At 39.0% G+C, this 25,402-nt stretch overlaps 1 protein-coding gene and 1 long non-coding RNA gene across 2 annotated transcripts; one reads left to right on the top strand and one right to left on the bottom strand.

The window, feature by feature from the left end:
• Positions 1-1,990: 1,990 nt before the first annotated feature.
• On the bottom strand, positions 1,991-8,645 carry zc3h14 (zinc finger CCCH-type containing 14). The gene is made up of 17 exons (XM_028040848.1): positions 8,479-8,645; positions 8,119-8,161; positions 7,919-8,033; positions 7,799-7,839; positions 7,521-7,683; positions 7,124-7,436; positions 5,377-5,546; positions 5,076-5,176; positions 4,721-4,876; positions 4,577-4,639; positions 4,100-4,241; positions 3,767-3,969; positions 3,536-3,674; positions 3,304-3,443; positions 2,652-2,734; positions 2,456-2,561; positions 1,991-2,208 (listed from the first exon to the last, which is right to left on the bottom strand). Exons 1-17 carry the CDS (start codon positions 8,512-8,514, stop codon positions 2,201-2,203), a joined length of 2,022 nt encoding a protein of 673 aa, XP_027896649.1. The 5' UTR covers positions 8,515-8,645; the 3' UTR covers positions 1,991-2,200.
• Positions 8,628-24,432, top strand: LOC114158926 (uncharacterized). The gene is made up of 3 exons (XR_003598501.1): positions 8,628-8,704; positions 9,966-10,068; positions 20,298-24,432. It is a non-coding gene; the product is annotated as an uncharacterized LOC114158926 (long non-coding RNA).
• The last annotated feature ends 970 nt before the right edge of the window (positions 24,433-25,402 follow it).

Raw genomic sequence — 25,402 nt, forward strand, 5'->3', positions numbered from 1 at the left:
AAAAATGAAAAGAAGCAGAAGAAGAATATTTCTATATAATGTCTTTTCATGAGAGTGGGGAATACAAGGAAACCTTTTGTTTGTTGTGCTTCCAATTTTTTATTTTTTTTTCATATATAACTCAAGATCATTAATTAACTCGTGAAACTGGGTGAAACCTTGAGACTTCTTGATTTCTTGCTCAGCATTGCTTTAATTAGCCGGCTCTAGGAGTTCTCACTCCGTCTTGAGTTTTTCTTTTCAATACCGTCCAGCTTGGACATTTTACAGACAAGGTGAACCTGCCAGGAGTGGACCATCACATATCCCAGTGGATGTTGGATTACCTCACTATCTGCCCACCACAGTATGTTGCTCTAACAATCTCTTTATGGCTTGTTTTGTTTTAAAATGAGTATTCTGAAACATCAAAAATTGCTTCATCACAGGGATGGAGACTTGAAGTTCCACTCTCTTGATGTAGTTTCTGTTTTTCTCCAGAAGGAGGCGGTGTTGGAGAAGAGTCCGAGCTGTTTTTTGATGAAACAAGAAACTCGAGTAAGTGTTAAAGCAGCTGTGTGATGCTAAAATACAAATGTTGGTTAGAAAGTGGTGTGTTGACGAGTATAAAAAGACTGGGTCTCACTGTGTCGCTCAGGCTGAACTGCAGCATCTATTCACAGGGGCGATCCCACTACTGAGCAGTACGGGGGATTTGACCTGCTCCGTTCCCGACCTGGGCCGGTTCACCTCTCCTTAGAAGACCTGGTGCTCCAAGGCTCCCCCAGGAACACCATATCTATACTGAACTTAGTGTGGACCCCCGCTCAACATAGCCCACTGCAGCTCAGAGCTCCTGAGCTCAAGCAATCCTCCAGCCTCAGCCTCCAGGTAGCTTGGATTACAGGTGAGAGCCACCTCACCCGGCGACAAGCAGCTGCTCTGACCAGTAAATGAAAATTACAGTTCGACTTTAAAATATACTTTTTTTAAAAATATATATTTTATAGGAACCGGCAGTAAAAGGAATACAATCCAATTTCTTCTGCTGAATCTTTGAAAAGAATAAAATAAGTAAATTAAACAGATACGGGGATCCAGGTGTTGTGGTAATTGGTGGATTTTCTTTCACACCTTTTTGCATGATGTGGCAGAAATGCATAAGGGCAAGAACAAAACAGGAGACAGAAATGTGTAAAATTGGTATATGGAAATAAAAACTGTTTTAGTAAAACTGTTTTTACATTAAATTTACAATATTTATCTATAATGGAAAAAAGTATGTATAATTTATCTTATGTTTAAATCATATTTTAAGTTGTGATCTGATGGTCAGTTAAATTATAAAACAAGTTATTCTTTTAAATTAATTGGCATCCTTTAAGTATTGGTCCATTTATACCTTTAATTATGTCAGTGTTAGTCCTTCAGCTATGGTTTTAGAAGCTGCTAAAAGATGATTAGAGAGTGTTCTTGCTGACATGTTTTCAAATTTGCTTCATGAAGCATTTTCCTCTAAAGTATTAGAATCCTTTTGGAACGACTCTACACTGTTTTCCCCACAGCACATGATCCAAAAATACTATTTTCAAACACTACAATTTACAGTCTCAAAAAAAAAATAAGACAGTAATCAAAGAATGTTAGTTTTGTCAGTGCAATAATCATTCTATTTATTCTGACATCTACATGCAGAAAAATAAATTTGGTTCTGAATAGCAGTTATTTTGTGTTTTTATAGATTAGTAAAGCTATAATTTCACAGAATATGTGCTGAGGAGTTTTTAGTATTTAAACCAAGTCATATGTGTTTCAGCAGAAGAGGAAATAACAACCCTGCACTATTATAAACTTTAATATCATGTCAGAAGCTGATGGAAATGATCTTGTTCTCAGGAAGAGATCAAAATCTAAAAGGAAGTCTCTTTCCTCACTTGATTCATAAAGAGGTTAATATTGAGCCTATACAGCTGCGTGTTAAAAAAAACAAACAAGAAATGACAACATGAAATAAATAAGAAACATTGTTGAGTCTTTAATATCTGGAGCCACATGTTCAGAAACTCGCTTTTCATCTTACAAAACATTTCATAAAAATCAGTCAAAACAATACAATAAAAGAACATAATCAACGGTTACATTTACTAATGATGTTCCAGAAACACAAGAAGAAGAACATCATCTTCCACAGCTTGATAGTTGACCATCAGACTCTCTGGGCTTAATTAGCTGGAAAAGAACATTTATTTTTAGTGCATGCAGCAAATTTGCATAAAATCAACTCCATAATAATTATAGACATGGCAACGTTACTTAAACTCATCAAGATAGGCATAACTGTTTTAGGTGAAAACAAGAGATATGTGCAATATGAGATTAATCTCATTAGTTTGGTTGAGGAGAATCAGTTTCTCAAAGTCTAGAAACGTTCTAGTTTATGCGAGAAAATATTTTGAGACGTTCCTCTATGGGTCACCTGCTCTGTCTTTTGTCCACTTCAGGGCGTGTCTCGGAGGCACAGCTGTAGTTGGATGGTAGAAAGTACATCCCGCTCGTTTGCACTGAGTCGCAAAACGACAGGGCTGCAGTGGAACAGAAACAAGTTAGAGCTGCTCAGTTTGAACGCAAAAAAGTTGACAATGCGGTTAATGGTCTCTATGCTGCGCTGCTACCTTTGGATGATAAAATGGACAATCCACCTTCTTGCATTCTGGGAAGAAGCGACACACAGTCCCACTTGAACTTTGCTGCACGACTGTAAAAACAAGTTACAAACAATAAGTAACAGTAAGTTATTAGGACAAAAAAAGGCACATGTTTTTATACTTATGCACCTACAGCTGTGGCTTTTATTCTTTTCATTATCAGAAATCAGATTTGGTTAACCTTTAAGATTATTTATAAATCTTAAAGGTTAACACTCTCAAGAATTTAGTGCCCAGTTGAAGCGATTCCAATTGAACCATTCATACTCTTTCCCATTAAAAGTATGCCTGGACCAGATCTTCTGTCATCTCCACCACAGCCGGTTCTGGTGGCGGTTCTAGAGAAAAGTTCCTCTGCTCTACTATCATTCAGTTGCTCATGATGCAGGATTACTGGATGCAGCTGGCTTGGTTTCCTGGAATAACTTTTTTATCAAGTAGCGTTAAAATGCAACCTGAATTTGAATGTTGTATTTTAATTACAACGTTCAAATCTGAGTTTAACTTGAAGATCAGATCTTATTGGAATCTCACTGACTATTACATGTTCAAATTAAAAAATGTCTTAACTCTAAGTTATAGGCTTATTTGTTTAACTATAAGGGTAATGAAAGCGTACCTGGTCGGAGTGGAGGAGCAACAGTGCCTCTGCGGCTGACGTGAGTGAAGGGACAGTCTGGCTTTGAGCAGCGAGCGTCATATTTACAGTTAGGATGCACAAACAGGCATTTATCCCCAAACTTGCAATTTGGAAAAGTCCTGAAAAAAACCCCAAAACACAACATTCAATCAGCCCTCAATGTACCTTCAATGCCTTTGTAATTTGACCTTTTTCTATTAAAGCCACTCACTTGCACTGTGCTGTCGGGTGATGGTACATACACTCATCGCCACTTTTGCAGACGGGCCAGAACTTGCAGCGCTCCAAAACCTTCTGCTTCTTCATCGGAACGTCATCTTCGTCTGCCATGTCCGCGTCCATCCTCCCATCTGTAAATGAATGGAGTAAAGAAAGTGTAACATGTGTCAATCAGGTTTTACCCACGAGAGCAATAAATAAAATAACTGCAGAGACCCCACACCTTCTGATGATGTGACCACTCCCTGCAACCTGTCCAGGACGCTGACTTTAGACTCTCTGTAGACGTGGCCGGCTGCCTCTGTAACCTTTGAGAGCGGTCTCATATCATCCAGCTCCATGTCTCCATCCGTAAGGTTGCCCAGCGGGCTCGGTACTCCGTCTAATGTCACGATGAACTTTGGACTCGAGGTGTCAACTCCCTCTCTTTAAGTGTGACCACAAAAAGTAAGCGGAGTCAAAAATATATACGTTAACCAGAAACATTTAATGCCTTGTAAAAATATTCACAATTCTTGAACTTTTTTCATCTCATGAGTTTGTGCCCTGTGCATACCTGGCTTGGACGGTGCGGGGCAAAGCCGGGGGCTGGACTTGTTGCTGACTTTGGGCAGATGCTTCCTCTATGACCGGCCGACTCATTATGAAGGAGCGCGTATCGGAGGTCTTCGGCTCACGGCCAGCAGGGGCTTCGGCACCTGGTTCAAAAGCAAACATGAAAATAAACTTCGGGGGTGGGTTTACATTTTATCTGTAGTTCCCACTTTATTTAAAACAAAATAAAACTTTTTAGAAATGTTGCATTTTGAAGCATGTTTTATTTCTTAGACGTTTGCTAAAATCATGATTTTACAATAGCTAATTCTTTGTAAGTTAGTGTATTTTAATCCAGACCAAGCGTTTTAATAAAATATTTTTTATCAGCATGACTAAAAAATACACTCAATGCATTACATATGTTTGGTCTGAAAGCGGCAGACAAAAGAGTTGAATGTTAGTCTTCTCTACCAGCTTAAACAAATCAAACACCTACCATATTCACTCTGCTGTCTTGCACCGCTGCCGTCCAGCTGAAGACGTGAAGCTAATGATCTTGCTGGAGTTAGAAGAATGAAGCAACATAAATAAATTACTTAATGACACAGATGAGCAGCTGTTAGGTTAGGTTTCTGCATACTTGTTGTTCTGGAGGCGGGCTGGTCGGCAGCAGCGTATGCCTCCGCCCTCGGCGCCAGGCTGTGCAGGTTTTGCATCAGTTGGAGGGCTGCGGTCATTTCTTTGCTGCTGGCCAAGCGCGTACGAGGCGCCACAGGAACAGTCTGTCTCTGCGGAACTGCAGGGGGAGGTTCGGGTAGGAGAGCAAAAATTAGATTTGAAATTGTTGCTTTGAAGTAAGAAATATTTAGACTGCAACCACCCCTAACTTTCTAAACAATGTTGCAAATAATTAGTTACTAGTTTGTAAAGCTAATGTTAATGGAATGCTGGCACAGTGTGTTTCCTTTTTCAATGCGTGGCTGACGGGAACATACTCGGGGGATAGGACGTAGTTTTGGTGATCGAGTCCTGAGCCTCAGAGATGGCCTTCAGTATCAGATTCCTGTTGGCTTGCTTGGCTGGTGGGAGGGTCGGTCTGAAACAGTTAAACACCCACCGAAAAAAAAAAGAGTTACAGTCCAGTAAAGAATGCAGATAATTGAAGCTTCACACACACACACAAATGCTGGGACATTTTTAGAAGATTTAACAAAACACAATGCTTAGTTGTGTTTTTTTCTTCCTAAAATAAAGAGATAAAAATTTTAAATGACATTAAGAGATAGCAAGACTGACTTTCGTTCTGGTTTGGAGGGAAGGGAGACTCTACTGGAGAGGCTGCGGCCGCCGAAACTCGTGTCGTCGTCGTCGTCTTCTGCATCATCGCTGTCCTCATCATCGGCTCGGTTCACTCGAACAACAGAACTTGCGACGGGAGCTTTTCTTTTTCGGGTCATCTCTTCTTGCTGTACAAATGAGGAACGTCGGCATTATTAAGGACACAACTAGATGCTGGTCAGACACATCCACCCAGCAGCTGAACACCACAGGCAAAACAAAAGAAAGAAATGAAGGTTTCATCCTTGATTTGTTTACAGTTATTTTACGATAAATATAAAAATGAAGAACTTAAATGTGAGAATCGGGTCATTTATTGTTGTCACACCCAACTTTTCTTAGTTGGGTCTAAGAAAAGTACAATTAGGCACAAATGATACAACAGCATGAGGTTGTCCCAATATTTTTCTGGGGTTTTTATCGAGACAGTTTAAAATGACGTGCAACATAATTGTAACGTATCGCAATAGAAGAAAAAAACACAAATTTGGAAATTTATATCTAGTTTAATCCTTCATATTTGGTCCAGCAATGATTAATTGGAACAGTGGCCCTTAAGGACTACAATCGCAGACCCCTGATCAACAGGTTCAGTAGTTAAAAAAAAAAAAGAGACTATTTTGTCTAAAATGTTCAACACAAGACTTGTGGTAAATGAAGGCGTTGATTCCAACTATTTTGGGAATTTCAGATATTTAATTGGAAGAAAATCAAGTCTGGAGATGACCATATTTCTAAACTCTTATACTATACTTTGGTACTTATCCAGAAAATAGTGAAATCAAATTTTGTATTTTCCAAGATTATGTTAGAAGCTTTTTAGCATGTCGCATCCTAATGGAAAGTAGATATGCTAATGTTAACTTGCAATTAAAGCTAACTTTTCCACATTATGGCTGTGTCAGAAAGAGCAAGAGTTCATTGAAGACTGCATAGTTACATCTTAATACACAAATATTAAAGAAATGTGTGATTTAAGTCACATATTGTTAAGACATTATGGAAGTTTTCCTGACCAACTTAACATAGAACAAAACTCAGTTCTTGAAAACATCTCAAATCATTATTGGAGACAAAAAAAAACATCTCCACTATAGCACAAACAGGCTGATATAATAATAAAATATATCTGCATACAGAGCAGTTTGTTTCTGAAATATTTGAAGAAAAGCATGTCAAGTTCAAACAATGTTGTAGGCCAACAACAGCGACTAGAGAAGATCAACGATATCTGAAAGTCATATCCTTTAGAAGAGGTTAAAGAATCCAGAGAGACCTTGATGTGAACACAAACATCTTTCTTAGGAGTCAAACTTCTTAGCAAATAGCCCTTCAAGAACCACATTAATGTTAGATTAACGGTAAATAAAACGTTTTTACAAAAAGCAAGGACCAAGTATGAAGGAAATTTATAAAGTTGTCTGTTATGCAAGACATCGCAAGCTCATCCTTTGGCATTTGTCATTCTTGGGTTATTTATCAGTCAGTGTAAACTTACTTAAGAGAGAATAAATATGGTCAAGTACAAAAAATGGGTCAAACATTAGCAAAAAAATAAGAAACTTAAAAGCTAAAATCTATTAAAATATTTCAATAATCTGAAGAAATCAAAAAATGAGCAAGAAATCCTAAGACATTTGAAGCAAAACATAAAGAATTTAAACCTCTTTTGAAAAGCATCGTAATAGAAAACACCTCTCTGTACCTTGCTCAGCCCAGTTCTGGATGCTTTGCTGCTTCTGCCGTCCTGCTGCCTCATACTTGAGGATCCCTCGGGGGGCCGACACATCTCCAAAGAGCTCATAGAAGTAAACTTGCTCTGACCAGGTCTGTAGATCTCAACCGTCGGTCGACCGGCACTGCGGGTGCGACCGTTACCCACTTCTACAGGTTCCTCCGCAATTAGATCGTCGTCCATCTCAGGTTTGATATCGATAACGGCTTCCGAGGGGAGCGGCTCGGTGTGAGGCTTAATAGTCGAGGTATGTCGTGAGAAACCTTTCCCCAGCAGCCCTTTCCTGATAACAAACAAGAATCAGTATTATATTACTTAGAAAAAACTATTTGTAGACAAACTGCGTATACCACAGCATTCCAGGTACCTGCTGTTGTAAGCAGAACTAGACACAGGAACTTCCATCCTATCGCTCCAGGAGCTGGACACTGCCAGCAACTTCAAGTCTTCTGCTCTGCCATTTTCATCAATAGATGGCTTCCCATACACGGTAACAGAGTCAGACTGCAGATGCCTTAGAGATGGTGGCTCTAAAAAAAAAAAAAAAACAATCAAAAAAACAAAGAATCAGACAAGCAATAAAACATCAGATCATGGTTATCAAAGTACAGAAAAAACAACTACTTTTCAGCAGAGGTTTCTCACCTCCGGCGACCGATCGTAGTTTCTCCAGGACACCATGGAGCCTAGAGAAGGTAATTTAATGTTATGATAAAAAGAAACACAGAGTGAACTCTGAAAGCAAGAACTTCATTGTGATCATACCAAGTGGTAAACTTAATTGTGTTGTTTCCCAGGAACAGGGAGAGATCTTCAGTCATCTGCTGGGAGGTTTTCTTGTTTGCCACCATCACCATAATATAGTCAGGAAGCTCTTCATCTGCAGGGGAAAAAGAAACATAAAAGAAATGTTCCACATTTCAACAGCGTGTGTCCCACGCATTTTGCTTGTTTTATGAGCTTACCGATATAAGCACCGAGCTCCTGGAGCTTGCTTTTTATAGCAGCCTGAAAGAAAACAAACCCACAGATCAACTAGCGTTAGCAACGTAAAGTATGATTAGCATATTAGCTACCCTGACACCATTTTCAAATCGTAGAACTTTGGAAAAATAGTCCGAGATTTACAAAAAAGCAAAGCAAAAAATTAACAATTCAAAAATACTAAACTGAATTTCAAACAGAGGGCCACACAACCAACACTGCGGCAAAAGAAATGATTTCTAGCACGCTGAAGCTAACAAGCTAAAGAGCTAGCAGCGGCTAGGTTTTTTATTTCTATAAACATGGCGGACTGTTCAAACGCAGTATCCACAGCTACTCACTCTTATTTTCTTGCTTATTTCAGTCCCGATCTCCATGCCTGTTTGTTTATTCAAGCAAACAATATTTCAAAAAGAGGGAACTGTTTTAATGACACCTCCAACACGAAACAGCCAGGGACAGCTGTGACGTCGAATCACGTGATCACCAACCGGAACCAAGAAGACACGAGTTTAATGGATCCCCAGTTTTGCTGAATTTTAATGCTTTGAACTTAAGAAAAGATAGGTATTATTTTATTTTATTATTATTATTTTTAGAAATGTCTTTCACTGCCCCAATGAGAATATATAGATTTTATTGTCACAGCAGCAAGAAAGTAAGCGGTAGTATAAGCACGCAAAGGTAAGAAATGTTAAAAATATGACTTTGCAGGAAGGACACATTTACAAGTTACATTTTATTAAACAAGAACTACGAAAACCGCGCCAGCAAGAATGTTCACGTTACAGCAGATTGTTGTGAGTTGAATGGTTATAAAAACTTACAGCTGCTGGAACTGAATAAAAATACGTTAAATAAACAAATGAAAACCAAATATTATTTCAAATACAGTAAAACTTAATCAAAAAACAAACAAACACACACAAAAAAACAAACAAGTCAGCATAAAACTGATTTGTTATGGCAAGAGTAAAAAGCAAACACTGAAACAAAAAAGAGAGAAGAAAATCATCCGAGAAACCACTAGATGGCGCAAGAGACTGCTCAGGACCACATTTTATTTCTGAATGCAGAAAATTGCTATTTACAGTAGTTAGATCGTCTACAACGACGACACAGAAGGTCTTTGTCAATAAAATAAGACAACTTGAACAATGTGCTCAGCTCTGATAAGAATAATAATCACACCTTCCTGTGGTGAAACAAGCGTTGTTTAAACTAATTACTGCAGGTCGTTTATTATAATCTCATTTATTTATTTTGTGTCAGCATACCTTTCTTTTCTACGCATGTTTTACTTTCTAATTTTCAATGCTGCGTGTGTGTGTTTTACGCAGCAATTATTTCCTGTTTTGCAACCCCTCAATGCCAACTAACAATGACGGGAAGGATCCTGCCTACAGTCTAGACGAATGTCTAACACGTTCTCTGCGGTGGTTGTCTGCTTAGTCTCTTTTTGCAGTGTTTACATCAACGCTGAACGAATATTGTCTGCGTGCACAGCTCAATGTATGGACTTTGTGTGGTGTCATGTTTTTCTTTATTACCCAGTTTTCAGATATTGCAACCACAGCATCAAAATATGGTTGTATTAAGTAATAATTCACACATCATGTGGCTCAATGCTCACCTCAGTGGTCAAGCACACCCCTCCCCCTGTAGTTCTGCACTCATGTTCAAGGTTAAGGCGTAAAGTAGGCAGCCTTTCAGCGACACCGAGCCTTGAATGGTCTCGTATGAAGCCCTCAGAGAATGCCTGAAACAAATCCAGCTCGGGGCACAAAGGTGATCTATCTCATTGCTGTTCTTTTTCACAACTTAACAGGATCACAAGAGAAGCTAGACCTCTGCACCGACCTGTGGAACAATAGCTCCAAAACAACATCCATCAGCGCTGTTGAAACATCCCCTGCGCTGTGTTACACAAGGTTGGGTCTAATGTGTTTTCTTCAGTGTTTTAATGAGCTGGTTTCTCTAATGTATACAAACGCAATCGTGCTCCTTAAGCATTTCCACATCTTCTCTTTACGAACACAAACATAATGTGTTTTACTTTGATTCTATGCAACAGAGGAACACTAGCTAGTGCATAATAGCAGAGTTAATGGAAAGTAATATCTTTTTTCCGAATAAAGATCTGGAAAAAAAAGTGCTTTAAATTAATTTACCAAATTTTGCTGCAGTTCCAGGGAATTTCTATGTCTGCTTTGTATATCTAGGAGTTGACACTTTAGTCTATTATTACAAAACATGCTCAAGCTCAGGCAGATTGGATGGAGAGTATCTCTGAACATTAGTGTAAGGATTCTCAGTTGGATTTAAGTCTAGGATTTGATTTTCAAACCATTTCAGTGGAGCACTAACTGTATGTTTCGGGTTGCTGTTTTACATCAAGGTGAACCTCCGCTCCAGTCTCAAGTTTCCTTACCTCTAACAAGTTTTCTTCCAGACTTACCCAATATTTAGTTCCATCCACTTTCCGATCAGGTTCCTTGCCAATGCCCCTCTTGAGTGCAATGCAAACCAAGGCAGGCTATTTATAGCACAGACACATGTCTAGTTATGCACCACACACAAAAAATCAAAGGAGATGAAGAAAAACATCCCCACAGCACCATACTGCCACCACCGTGGTACAGTGTTAGTCTTCTATTTTGCACTGTTTTGCATTTAGGCTACCTGATCACGTTATTCCACATTTCCACAAAGCGTCAGATAACATTTCAATGAAATACTAAAATTTGTGGCTGTAACGAGGCAAAATGTTCACGAGGTATAAATATTTTTGCGAGGTAAAGTTCACCCGATGTGCTGTGTGCAGATGTAGCTGCAATACATTGCAGTTGAAGAATGGTGTGACTAATCGCTTAATTTCCAGTGGCATTATGTTGACTCTCAGCTCCTTAGATTTTACGTTTTTATCAGCAAAATGCTTTGTTTGTCAGGATATTATGTGCAACCCAAAGAAAAAAACTGCACAAGTAAGTTTTGCTCATGGACCACTAAAACAACAAAAGATAAGGGAGTTGTGTGAAAAACACTTCTGAGAACATCTACCTTAATTCCAAATGTAGCTGCTTTGAAGCTTCTGAAAGCTTGTTACCACAGGTTGACCAATCTGCGGCTGGCATCACCCTACCCTCTCACACAAACATCACTGAGCGGTAACTGTATTTCCTTTTCCTCCGAAACACTTTAAACCAAGGAGAGTTGCCTCGTGAATCAACCGATCAACTTCTGCAAACTCTTCAACCACATGCACGTTGATGACGATAGTCTTGACACCACAAAAAACTTCATCCTGTCCCAGAGCCAGATGTTATGCTCTGCTCTAATTTCCCTCAGAAAACCAGAATAAGTCTTTTTTTTTTTTTTCTTCGCAGTGAAGAGATTGTGCATCAACACTGGACAGGGTAAAAGAAGAGTTAGAAGGTTGTGGAGGAAATCCTTAAAAAACAAACAAACAAAACAACAACAGCAAAAGGAGAAAGAACAATTCGCTACAACTACTCTGTCATGGTCTAGAAACCCTCTACTGGCTTCCCCCAAGAAGGTGACACTCATGTGAATGGGCATGCTGCAGTGAAGTGCCTGCACACAACCAGTGAGAATCTCAGTGATGTTATCAGTTTGATGGAAACTAAAATAGACAGGGGTACATGCACAGAGCAGTTTGTGGGTGAAAAATATTTGCAAACCTGAGTTTGCTTGTGAATCTGAAACCATATATATTCCTAGAATAGCTCTACCAAGGAAGCCTTGTCACTGGGCTTTGACGCAGTTCACCCATACTTAAACGAGGTATCATGCATGCATTTTGTAGAATACCGGCCCATGTTTTTCTACGTGGGAGTAAATAACTCATCATTCTCATCAATACTGTTTTTCAAGGTACGCATAACGCACAAGATGGCATCTTCTGAAAGTTTGTAGTAATTTTGTCATAATGGAAGAGAATTAACAAATTAATAAGTTTTCCTATTCAATTTGGATATGGCCTTTTTTTTTGTAATTTTGCAAATAGGTAGTGATCTGCCTGAGTGCAATACAATCTCAGTAGACATTGATGAGGTACATTAGTGAACAGTAAAGACTAAGAACACCATGCGACACATCAAGTAGGATGGGGACAGAATTGTGGGGAAATTTAAAGCAAAATTAGGGTACAAAACAGAACATGTCCCAAACTTTGAACGTCTTAATGTTCAATCCACCATCCAAAACTGGGGAATTGCAAACTTACCGAGACATGCTGGGCTGCTTACCGTGACAGGCTACCCAAAGAGAGCAATACTAGAAACAACCAAGAGGCCCATGCATAGGAACTAGAGGAGCTGCAGAGTCAGTACACACAACCACAATCAGGGTTGCACTACACAAATCTGGCCTTAAGGGGACCTGGGAGGAATAAAGCGATGGTTGAAAGAAAAGAATTACACCATTCAGGGAACATAGAAAAGGCATGAAGAAGAAGCGCTCTGCTCAGACGAGACTAGAATGTAACTTTTACTCTATATGGAAATGCCGTACGTGACAGAAATCTAACATTCACCATTGTACAGAACACAATATCTGGCATGAAACTTGGTGGCAGCATCATACTGTGGTGAGGCTTTCCATTAGCAAGAGCAGAGTAGCAGGTTTGAGTTAATGTGATGATAGATGCAGCTAAATACAGAGCAGTGCTGGATGAAAATATGCTAGACACTGAATCAAACTTGAGACTGGGGTGGAGGTTCACCTTCAAACAGGACGCTCAGAACATACAGGCAGAGTCAAAATAGAAGCTGCACCTCTGTAATAAAAACACGTTCATCTGGCCCAGACCTAAAACTAGCATCCCGAAAAAATCTTCACAAAGGTTATCCATCCAATCTGACTTACATCAGGGTATTTTACAAAAACCCATCACCATAAACTGTAGTTTCTAGATGTACAAAGCTGGTAAAGCCACGCTGGAGACCTGCAGTGCAATCTACAAGAAAATCCTCACAAATGCACAGCACACTTTTCAGATTTTAATTAGCAAAGAATGAAAAGAAGATGTATAATTTCCTACTTTATGTTTGCCTATCACCAAAAATCTGAAGCTGTTTGTAAATACATTGTAGTTTTTGTTTGCAATGTGACAAAGTGTGAAAAATGTCAAGGGGTCTGATTACTTTTACTTCATGACACAATGAAGATGCAGCAAAAACCTGCTTCCAGTGAGGTGTGTGACCAGAAGGCAAAAATTACCTATGAATGCTCCAAGACATTTTGAGTGAATCCTGCTTCTTATTCACAAACGCTCTTCCTGAAGCTTTTTCTGATTAGTGTGGCAAGTGAAAACCTTTTAAGAGTTGGTTTAATCACCTGGAGGCTCAGTTTCAACATGATGAGCCAGATTCACACAGCTGCAAATGGTTGCACATGTGCCCCTTTTGTGCTGCGTGGGAATGCAGGTCAGGGCAAGTTTTTGAATGTGACTGTGGATATTGGAGAACAATACAAACTACACAGTGTTTGCACATTCTGATCGTATTATGAGTTCTCTTGTTTGAGTGGAGCTGCGAGGATCCATCCTGTTGTGTTATTAAATTCCCTTTAAGAGAGCAGCATCAAGTTTAAGAACGGGATGTTTTGTCTTTGTATTTGTTACTTTCTATTTTCTCTCACACACCAACCTCCCACACAGACTGGCAGTGTTTGGTTGGGCTCTTCACAGGATCTGGTTTTAAGAGAGGGCTCTGAAGTGGCACCCATGTTAAAAGGATATGAGGATTTTGTGGATTAAATGCAGACAGCAATCAAAACAGGTTCCTAAGAACACGGATCAAGGTGGGGATGTCCTATTTTTAAAATGCTTTTGCCCTCTGGCAAACAGCATAATGAGAAGACTGAAAGTAAAGCTGCAGCCAAGCCAAGCACAAGGAAATGGTGAAGCTTTCTTGAGGAAATGGTGAAGCTTTCTCGAGGAAATGGTGAAGCTTTCTCGAGGAAATGGTGAAGCTTTCTCGAGGAAATGGTGAAGCTTTCTCGAGGAAATGGTGAAGCTTTCTCGAGGAAATGGTGAAGCTTTCTCGAGGAAATGGTGAAGCTTTCTTGAGGAAATGGTGAAGCTTTCTCCGCCATTAGGTGGTAATGTGAAGTTAAACATTACATTTCCAAATACAGAAATCTGTGTTTTAGTGGCATCCTGTAACTCTTTGACAGTTCAGAGCAGGGGACAAATTTTAAACAACCTACAACTCCTGCATCACTACTGACCAAACATCTGGTATAATTTTGTGTATGTTCAGATAAAAGCAAGTGAATCTGTGTGAGATTTTCTAGTATGAGTTTGTTCTAATTGATGAAAAAAGCTCCATTGTTCAAAGAAGCTCCCAAAAGAAACACAACTTCAAAAAGGGAATATTAAATTGCAGTATTTTAATGTGTTCATGTCAGACAAATATCTGACTTGACATGTGAGTCATACAGCAGATGAAAGCAAATCTTTTGACCGTCTTCAATGCGATGGCATACTGGCGAACTAGCAGCTAATCTCCTTTCTTTTAAAATCGCAAAGTAGTGGTTCTACCTTGTGTGCTAACATAACTGTGATGGATGTCTATGTTAAGACCTGATGCAGTCACAGGATTAGGGAAGAACCACCCACCACAGTTACCATGGTGACTGAACACAATCCGGTGGAGAAACGTCACAGGACTCACGGCCCAGGCAATCCAATTTTGTCTTCTCCACCTAGACGGCGACACCACTTTGTCAATGTGCTCCAAAACACAATTTTGTTTCATTTATGTTATTGATATATTTTAAATAACAAATAAAAAGTGTTAGGTTTTAATCGAACAATGGAGTGGTAATTGTTTCTTATTTTACTAGAACATTTTACATAAAACGGACATGTTATCCCTTTTTATATGTTCAGATAGCATCCGGAAGAGAATAAAATGTTACTTTTTACAACAATAAGCATTTACTATCTCACATTCTTTTGCTTAACATAGAAACGGCAGCACGTTGTTATCAGAGTGAATGGAAAGCTTTTCAGACACCAAAAGTATGAGCTGCACTTTGTCTTACTGTAGTAGTCAGTTAGTCACTAGCAGTGAGAAACATTACACCCACAATCTGTCAAAATGAATATTTCCTGCTGCAGGAGAAGTCACCATGTGGGCGTAGGAGCATTTCATTTAGTGCTCACTAATATATGATCAGGCAGAATAATAAACTTCTAAGAGGTTGTAAAGTGGCTGAATATCAAAACATTAATAGTAGGGGTAATTCTTTAGCAAAAGCAGAAAAGGAGGTTAGTATTTATAGTCAGTGCTTGAAAGGTGGTATTCAATCATTAAATGAGTAAAACAGAAATAAAAGTGTAGATAAACATTGATTGGTGTTGGTCTAAAATGCACGCAGTGTTTCATCGTAAAAACTGATTCTCCTTTTCATCCTCATGAAAAGATCTTGGCTTTCTGCCAATGCTCAGATTAAATTCATTTTTGAAATAATTTCAAAGACCATTTCACTGTTCCAGTGCGAGTCCGTCGGGGGCAGAAAATTCATCACAATGTTTTTGAACTCAAGTTGCTGCTTGTGAGCTTTTTTATTTAGTTATGCCATGCTGTGACGATTACTAAGTGACTGCTTACCACATCTGATAGTTGCAGTGATGCATAATAGTTTACCTAAATAGTTAACACAACTGTGCATGTGGCATTATTAGCAGTTTTTACATGGTAACACTTTTTTATCTGGGTTGGTATTAGTAAAGGGGTAGCATGAACCTCGATTTATAAAGTTGTCAACGAATACATTAATATATTTTATGAAAAATTTTGGCCCCAGGATATGCCCCTGAGGGACACCACAAGAAATGTCTAAACATGCAGATGATAACTTCATAAAACGTAACTAATTCTTATTACCTCCAACAACAAAAAGAAACTCTAAACCAATAAACATGTTTACTCCAATGTACCTAAACTAATATAACACCAACATACCAGATACAATCTGAGGTTACAATTTCACCACCACACACTGCCTCACTTTTATACAAGATCAATCAATCAATCAAGCTGAATGCTGCCTCTCCTCGTTCCGGTTCCGGAATGAGTTCTGGGGATGCAGAGCAGAGCAGAATCAGAAGATCTGAGACTCTAGATCGTTCCTCTTTAGGTCCAAAGATAATAACTTCAGTTTTCTGAAGAAAAAATAACACAGAGAGGCATATGTCTGTGTTCTCTTTTCTTCAGAAATACATTTATGTATTGTTTTCTAGTTGACACAATAATGTTTAAAGACCTAAAACATACAAATATACACTCTATAAAATATATACTCTATATAAAACTCTATGTTTCTATATGAAATAAGGCTTAATTTGTCCTTATTTCCTTAAGGTGTAAAATCCTAAGGAACTGTAAGACGTTCAATTCCTGAACAAAATAATCGTCATTAATTTTGGAGACTTTCTAAAAGTTTCTGTTCTCTAAAGATCTATTTAGAGAAGTGATGGGCTGGAAGCTTCTTGACTCTGCAGTTATTTCTGTCACACATCTACTCCAGCGCATTCAAATTGATTTGATTTTCAAAGATAAATCACAGAAGTTTTCATGGAAGGATTTTGTTGAAAATTACGTATCGCTTGGTTTAAAGTGATAAAGTACAATTAAAATTATGCGCTTTTGATTGTTGCAGCTATTTCATTCTTTATGTATTTTGTTCTTTATGTTTGAGTCAGAGTAATGATGTTTAATTTAAACTCACGTTATCCACTTCAAAACTGTGATATGTTGGTTAAAAGCTGAAACATGTAATCACAAAAGCAATCCATGTCAATTTCTTACAAATGAATAAAACTGTGCATTTAAAATTCAAAGCTGAGCAAGTTATGCAATGTGGTTCTGACACACTAATGTCACTGTGATGCTCAACTTCATCATTTATCGTCAACCAAATTTGAACAGATTTAGATCTTTAAAACGTGCGGTTGCAAGTAAAGTGCATCTGAGCTGATCTGAGAGCTGTAGTTGTTGAAAGCCGTCCAGACAACAGATGGTTTCAAATACTTATTATGTGGTCATGGCCTCCAGGTGTAAACTGCGATCTTGTGCTCTCAAGTCATCCATCAGCACCCTCACTGACAACGCTCAACACCTGCACCGCACTGAACCTCCTCCTCCTCCGACTCTCTGCTAGTCACAATGAGGAAAGTATGTTTTTGTGTGCTGTTTGGGCTGCTTAAAATATGATTTAAATTCTCTGCTAAAAGTTTACAAAGGAAAACCTTGATTTTTCACTGAATGCAAGTCTCACTTGAGTGTAATCACACAAGAACGACTCCTGAAATGCAAAATCAAACTTTGGAAGGTGAAGTTTTCAGTCTCTTGTCTTTCAACACTCTCATTGCCCTTGTGGACCCAGCAACCTTGTAGGTATAATTTTGTATCTCGTTTCCCGTGAATGGGGGAGCGGATTTAGGTTTCAGGCTTAATTACCTTTGAGTGAAATTCACTGTTGGTGTTGCCGCATGAATAAAGCCGTCAGACAAAGAAGCAGACAGGAGACTCACGCTGAGCTGCTGCAGAGAGGACATGAGCAGTGAGTAATGAAGAGCAGAGTCTGATGGTGTAGAGATCAACAATAATATTTTTATTCAACTTCATTTCCAATTGATTTTAGGTGGAATCTCAAATTGACCTTGTGGTACGCATTCTTTAATTGGTCAGATCTCACGTTTTAGATTCAAACAATGTACAGTCATGTAACACAACATGGACACTGTGATGTCCTGTGTAATTAATCGTGTAGAAATATTACAGCTGTTGATGTAATCCAAACAGGATTTCTCAAGAAGTTTATATTATTTGTTTTAGTAAAGTCATAAAAACATGCTAGGGACTCTGTTGGTTCACAGTATTTTGTTATCTACCCTTTTGGCTTACAGACAGAATGTGTATGTAATACTGTCTTTCATCCTTCGTCCAATGCTTGTGCTCTAGAAGCGCCCAGAGGGACATGTCCCTGGAATGTCTTCAGTCTAAAACGTTAAATATAAGTTATTTCACGACCTTTTTCTGAGCAATCCCAGAGTAAATCTGTGCCTAATTACTTGACCAGATATTTAGAAAATACAGTCCTATATTTTCTGTGGTGAGTAGGTAAAAAAATAAAATTGATAGTCTTTAAAGATATTCTAGCCTAATCATTTTGGGGCCAAGGTTACGGTAAGCATTTATTCATCCATTAAAACACCTTACTGGAGACTACATCTATCTGGTGAGTCAATTAAAAGTACCGTTTTTGTAAAACGTCGTTTAGCAAACATAATACATTTTGTTCAGCAGTTTTAGAGCAAAATTTGGTAAAGAAAAAGATTAAAGGTATCTAAAACTTGCATAGAGAAGTCAAAAGCAAGCAGAACAACAAACCCTAGAAGGCCTGAAAGTTATAAATATTAGGTCATTTGTAATAGAGTAAAAGTAAGAAGCAGTAACTACTTTATGGTAGCAACAGGAAGTTAGCTCAAGCAAAAATAAAAGTGGAAAACATTTACCAAACTTTGGGGATGGGAGGAATGCTGGTGCCTATCTCCAGTGAATGTTTCAGGCGAGAGGTGGGGTTCACCCTCTACAGGTCACCAGTCTGTCGCAGGGCAACTCAGAGACAGACGGGTCAAACAACCATGCACACACACTCACACCTGGGGAGAATTTAGAAAGACCAATTTACTTGACAGTCATGTTTTTGGACTGTGGGAGGAAGCCAGAGTACTCGGAGAGAACCCACGCATGCTCAGAGAGAACATCCAAACATCCAAACTCCATACGGAAAGACCACAGGCTGGGAATTGAACCCAGGACCTTCTTGCTAAAAGGCAACAGTACTACCAACTGCGCCACTGTGCAGCCCTCTGTAAATTTTAGTAGTAAATCCACCCCAAGAAGGCTACAGTATTAGTGAAGTGTTCAAGATCAATTCAGAGAATGCACAGAGACAGAAGATAATAAAAAGAAGAATGTATTTGCTACATATCAAGTCATATCTGCATGTTATTCAGGCTGCAAGACAGAAAGAGAGATCAATGCTGAAAACAGATAACCAGAAGTCTGAACGAAGAACAGCAAATTAGTTTTATTTCATCCTTTTAAGCTGTCAGAGTCTGCTTGATTTGAAAAAGAAAATGTTTGCATATCAGATGTAGGGCCAGACACACAGAGAGTGCTGTTTAGTAATGCTATCCCTGCATGTTGCTGCATATGACTCCATTTTATAAAATCATCTTTATAATTCACTACACAGTGAATTCTCTATCCCACAGCTTTCACATGTTGCCATTTCTCCAAATGCAAATAATTAATGGCTGTCCACAGCAGGAAGACTAAAAAATATATTTGAATGGTGTTTATATATCTTCTTAAGTCTTAGCTCTTGAAGATAATCCTGAATCTTTACTTTAAAGATTTTTCTGGTGCAAGTCATCTTTATTTTCAGCGAATCAGACAGGAAATAAGTTGACGGAGAAGGTGGGAAATCATTCTGCAGGTGCCCCAGAGTTGGGAATCGAACCCTGGAGGCTGTGTCAAGGACTAATAGCCTGTGTGTATGAGGCGGCTGCTCTACCTCTACACCACTCACAACCCCAATAACTCTGAATCTGAGAAGGTCATTATCAGCAAGTCAAAAGTTTTTCAAAATCCAGAAAGTGGTGATTGGTGCACAAACCCATGTTAGCTGCTGTGCCTCTGCAGTACTGTCACACTCCCTTGCTCGTCTCATCAGCGCCTTAACCCTTTTTAGTATAAGAAGACAAGCGAGAGTCTAAATTGTTGCCAGATTGCCAGTTAACAATCCAGTAATCTAGTCCAGACATGCTTGTATCCTGTTAAATAAGTTACTCTGTCCTCAGTCCTACACTTTCCTTGGATTCCAGCATCTTCACAATGTTTAGTTCTTCTGGTTCTTCTGTGCCTCAACCGCCTATATTAATTTACCAGCACTCAAAAGGAACTTTTTAAATGATTTTACATTGCTGTGATCTATTTTGAAGTTTACTTAGAGAGAGCACCGATAGCCGAGGCCATAAAACCTAACAAAGAACTACTGGTGTGAAAAAGTAAATGTTTAAAAATTAATTTCTCTTTTCCCATCTGATTTCTCTCCACAGATGAGGCTGGTGTATGAATATGCTTCTGTGAAGCCAGTATGTTCTGTGTTGCTGGAGTGAGATGAAAGTTCAGTCGGAACGCCTGAGGCTGTTCTCAGGGGGAACCCAACAACCACCAAGGGTCACTGCTTTGTCTGCTAATTACGGAGCACACACTCTGCAGCTGTATGAAACAACTCCACACATTACCCACAATTACCTTTGCATCTATCATGTGATGCTTCGCTGCTTCATTGTTTAAAAGCAACATGACAAAAAGTCCCTTCTGCAATTGCAATTATATGCTTTCCTCATTGCTATAACTGCTACCTTTCATGCTGTCCTGTGGATTAATGAAACCCTGCAATGAACAAGAAGACTTTCTTCAATATCTTTGGACTTATACATGCATGACATCCATCTAAAAGAAGAGCAAAAAAAAAAAAAATTCCATCATGACCTTTCTTGTCTTCACTCACCATTAGATCAACACACTGTTAATCTCTGATACTGACGAAAGTGAGTCAGAGGACTCATAGGAAGTCATCGCCACAATCTGGACCCAGTCTGAGAACAACAGAGCAAGAGCATTCATTGTGTGTCTCCTTCCTACAGAGGAAACAACTGTCACAAGTTATTCACTGCATTTTAACCTCATCTATCAACACTGCGCTTAGGGCACTAATAAATGAGAGCAGCATGACTAACAATGGCCCCAGAGGCAGATTCACATGTGGCCCGTTTCCTACCTAAAGCCGAGTTCAAAGAGAACGCAGTGATGGACCGATGACTGGGATTTTCATCAACATCCCCATGAACATTGTCAGGAAAAATATGAATGGATGGACAGAGAATATGGCTCCTCTTTTTGGACCTTGTATAACATATAATGTTCCTCAGTCATTATTCAGGAACCTTCAAACACCCTGGACAGATTGACAGTCCATCACATAGCAACATGTAGACACATAAGAGAGACATACACACACTAACACCTGAAGGCAATTTAGAGAAATCACCAAACAGTCATGTTTTTAGACAGGAAGCCAGAGTACCAGGAAATAATTTACACAGGCACAAGGAGAGCAAACTCCACACAGAGACTCCAAGCCAGTAATCAAACCCAGGACCGTCTTGCTACAAGGCTCAACAATGTAATAATTTTTTATTTTTTTTGCAACCTGGGTTTTTACTTCTCAGACGTGGAAAAATAATATTTAATGTATCAAGGCTGATCTTTCTCCTTCCACTATCGATATGGCTTAAGAGGATCACAATATAGTTTGGATTTGGCCACAATATATGTTATAAAATAAATTATACTGGAATAGCGTCAGGATTTTTATTTTGGATATTGCATGTGGAACAAAGGACAATATATCAAATTTAATTGTTATTATTCCCAGCCCTACGTAGGTGCTTAGATATGTAGCTGCCTCTCCGTTGTTTTTAACTGGTTAATGTCTGGTTTGGTTCTACCCCAGTTTGGAGCGTCTCCATTGGGGGTTTGTTACTCACTCTGGGCATGAAAATGGAAACGTGGGTGAGCCACATAGCTGTGGCCGGTGCTGTGATGTTTGCAGCAACACTCAACAATCGACAATCTCAAGGTTGAGACTTTGATGGATACTTCATTTTGTTTGATAGAATTGTCACGGATGGTCCTGTCATAATTAAAACAATTCATATGATCTGATTAGTTCAATATTTAGAAGCGTGGACAACATGGACCGAATGGTTTTGTTCACTTCCTCTGCTGCCATTGCCAAACTACAACCCTATGTAGGCATACTGCAAACTTTTGTAGGAAGGCAGTGTCCAGGATACACAGGATGTGTTACTGGAAATGAATCTGGTGGACAGGGGAAGAACCGGCTAAAGCCACTCCCATTGAGAAATGGCTTATGTGGTGTAAGTAATGCTGTGTCCTGTTTGTCTTTGGAGTTCAAGTCTGGAGATGACATCACATCCTAGTGGAGTTCACTGTAACTTCAAGTTGGAAAACCAGTGTCATTTACTAACAGTTTGGATGTGTAAAAACATTCATGCATCATTAAATCAGCCAAGAGGGTCACAGTATCTCAAAGATTCACCGCTCATATCTTTAAAACTATGCTCAAATCAAAACTGGTTGCATTTCTTTTGAAAGATTAACAGGAGGGTTACATTGTTAAAAAGATTTAAGTCTTATCTGCAGCTTACTACTAGCAATGTGGGGGAGTGTGGGGTTTCAGGAAAAAAACAGGTTCAAATTTAAATGACATGAAATGACATCAGACTTATGTAGCACTTTATTCGGACTCTCCAAGACGCTTTACAATGAACTCAGTCATTCCCACTCACTGTCATTCACCAGCTGATTGAGCAGAATTGACAGGGAACATTGGACTCATATATTTCCAAATGGAAACTAACTCCAAACCACTCAGACTTCAATTGAGAGACAGAAGGTCAAATATTTCAGCAGGCAAAGAGAGGAGTCATCACACAATGTAGAGCAACATCTAAAACATGGAGAATAAGGTGCTCTGGTCACATGAGACCAAAATGTAACTTTGTGGCCTAGATACAAAGTTACATTTGTATCCTACATTTGCATTAAGTCTTAAGCAGGTGCTAGTGAAGTTGGTTAAAGTAACTGGGGTAATAATTGGACCTAATACAGAGAAATCCTGAGAGAAAACTTGTCAAGAGGAACTTAAAACTTTAGTTTTTGGTAGTGTTTTGCCTCCTAGCAGGACAGTAGCAATAACTACAGCCAAATGATATCGAGGTGTTGCAAATTGTGTTGGTCAATCACATAAAATATCTATAGAATACATTACAGTTTGTGTTTTTAATGTGAGAAAGTGCAGAAAGGTTAAAAGTGAATGAGTACCGTTGTAAGGCACTGTGCTGGATACTGGGGTATCTGGGCTGTCAGCAACTTTCAGCTGGCTTCACAGGGAGGTTTGTTGTAATTCTGACAAGGATTTGTCAGGAGCTTGGTCATTTGAGTGCACTTAAGAAAATCTAGATTTAAATCAGATAATAAGTGTGAATGACTCATGTTTTGTTTTCCCCCAACTCTCTAATCAAAGCTTCAGCTGGAAGGTAAATGCTTGACTCAGCCGGTCTGACACCGCAAAGACAAATATTTCTTTCAAGAGTTACTATAGGGTGAAAGGTCAGATTGAATCTTAGGCGATTTGGGTGGTCAAGAAAATTTACTTCAAGCATGCTGTAATTTTTGAAACTTAATTTCTCTTCAAGCTTTGATTGTAAATGGAAAGCTCATTCTTTTAAAACTCTCTGATGAAAGACCTTGAATATTGTAATTCACCAAGGAGGAGTTCAGTACTCCTCCTTGGTGAATTACCGTTTTCCTTTAAAGCTCTGCTTGTTATTAGTGGATTGTTCATTTTTGAATCCAAGATACAGATCCCTCAACTTTTCTTCCATTCTGAAATTGCGATAACTTTCAAAAAAATAATATCAAACACAATATATAACGTAACTGAGGTATATAACACGAACTATAACAAAAAGCTTTCCTTTTTTTCTGGCCCCAGAATGTGTCACACAGTGTAAGAATCAGCCTTCAGCTCAGAGTGTAAATCCAACCTGACAGGACTGCTGAGACGGCTCTGCGTCCACGTCAATGCTCAGAGAACCGCCCGCCTCGACGTCCACACGGCAACAAAGCTCACACAGCGGGGCCTCAACCAATCAGGACTCTCTAAAAGGTGACAGGCCCGGGCCAGGTCTTCTTTTGCTCTCTGTCGCTATGGCTGCTGTGGCTTTTTTGTTTTCCTGAGAGAAACACTGACAGAGCAGAAGAGAGCGAGAGAGATGTGCTGGCATACGTACTCAACGTAAATGCCTTTTATGCTCATGTATGTTGAAGACCGAGACAGAGTCGTCATTGTGTCTTTTCCTTGCAACTGTGAAAGATACATTAGAGGGTGAAGTGTGGATAACTGTGTGATTTTCAGTGGGTGGCACATTTGTTTTGAGTTTTCACCCTTTTTTTTAAAATTTGTGGTTACATGGGAAATATGAGTATATTTGCAGACAACATTTGTCTAGACATTTGTACTGCAAGTAAATTATAATAGGCAATGTTTTAAAATTATGTCCAATAAAGCACAACCTATGTTTGTCCATCTTGCAAAGAGGAAGCCACCTATGTGATTTAAATGCTCAATACATTCATGCATCCTTTTATAAACTCGGATCACTTTGCACTTTAAAATATACACGCCATCTGATTTGAGGCATCACATCTGTATGTGTTCTCACTAAAATTTTCACCAAATTCCCTTGAATTATCCTCACTTAGTTGAGTTAGAAAACTTCTGCGAGCAGGGAAATGCCTTTGGAGTTGACAGCCAGCAACAATGGTTTTATTGTGTGTGTGTGTGTGTGTGTGTGTGGGCGTGTGTGTGTGCGTGTGTGTGAGTGTATCCTGAGCTGACCTCTATTCTTCTTCGGTGCGTGTATTATTGCTGGAGCCTTCTGGAGTCCATCTGGGTGTTTGGATTTGGTCGCTTTGGTCCGTGCCAAGAACAATACTTCTTCCTCCTGCGGCCTGGCCGTTCCGCTGGCACCGACTCGCCTGCAGCTTCACTCTCACATAGTGTCCTGGCACCACACCAGGCCAATTAAGATCCACTGAGTGAGAAAGCCACATCAGTTATAACCTTTGAATATTATCAGACTCTGTTTTTTTTTTGTTTTTTTTTTACTGGGTTATGTTTTCAAGTAGTGGTATAAGTAGTTTTAAATTGATGCTTTCCCCCCTAAAAAACTCGTTTTTGTCTAGTTTTGGCAAAACAGACAGAAGGGATGATTTTACACAGACAAGACTTTATTAAAGTGAAATAAGGCAATGCCTTATTAAGTTAACATATGGTTAACCAATGTTTTCCTCTTGTTTCTTTTTCTTTTCCATCATCATGCTTTAGCGTTTAAAATTTATATCAGGTTGACTTCATGCAACTGGACAAACAGAATGTCATGAAATATATTTGCCCCTTGGGAGAGATTTCCAAACACAAAGTAATGAATAATTGCAAAAAGGGATTAAAAAGGACACAGGGTTTTTGAAATATTTTCCATAAATGATTCTGCAAACTGTTGCCAGC

Source organism: Xiphophorus couchianus, chromosome 15, assembly GCF_001444195.1.
Source record: "Xiphophorus couchianus chromosome 15, X_couchianus-1.0, whole genome shotgun sequence".
NCBI classification, from domain to species: domain Eukaryota; kingdom Metazoa; phylum Chordata; class Actinopteri; order Cyprinodontiformes; family Poeciliidae; genus Xiphophorus; species Xiphophorus couchianus.

What these genes read in the sequence shown, in the direction of transcription:
- zc3h14 (XM_028040848.1), bottom strand. Translation starts at nt 8,514, where the DNA reads ATGGAGATCGGGACTGAAATAAGCAAGAAAATAAGA. An exon ending in ACTACGATCGGTCGCCGGAG is followed by an intron (nt 7,684 to 7,798) that starts GTGAGAAACCTC and finishes TTTTTTTTTTAG; the next exon opens with AGCCACCATCTCTAAGGCAT. An exon ending in AGTTCTGCTTACAACAGCAG is followed by an intron (nt 7,437 to 7,520) that starts GTACCTGGAATG and finishes GTTTGTTATCAG; the next exon opens with GAAAGGGCTGCTGGGGAAAG.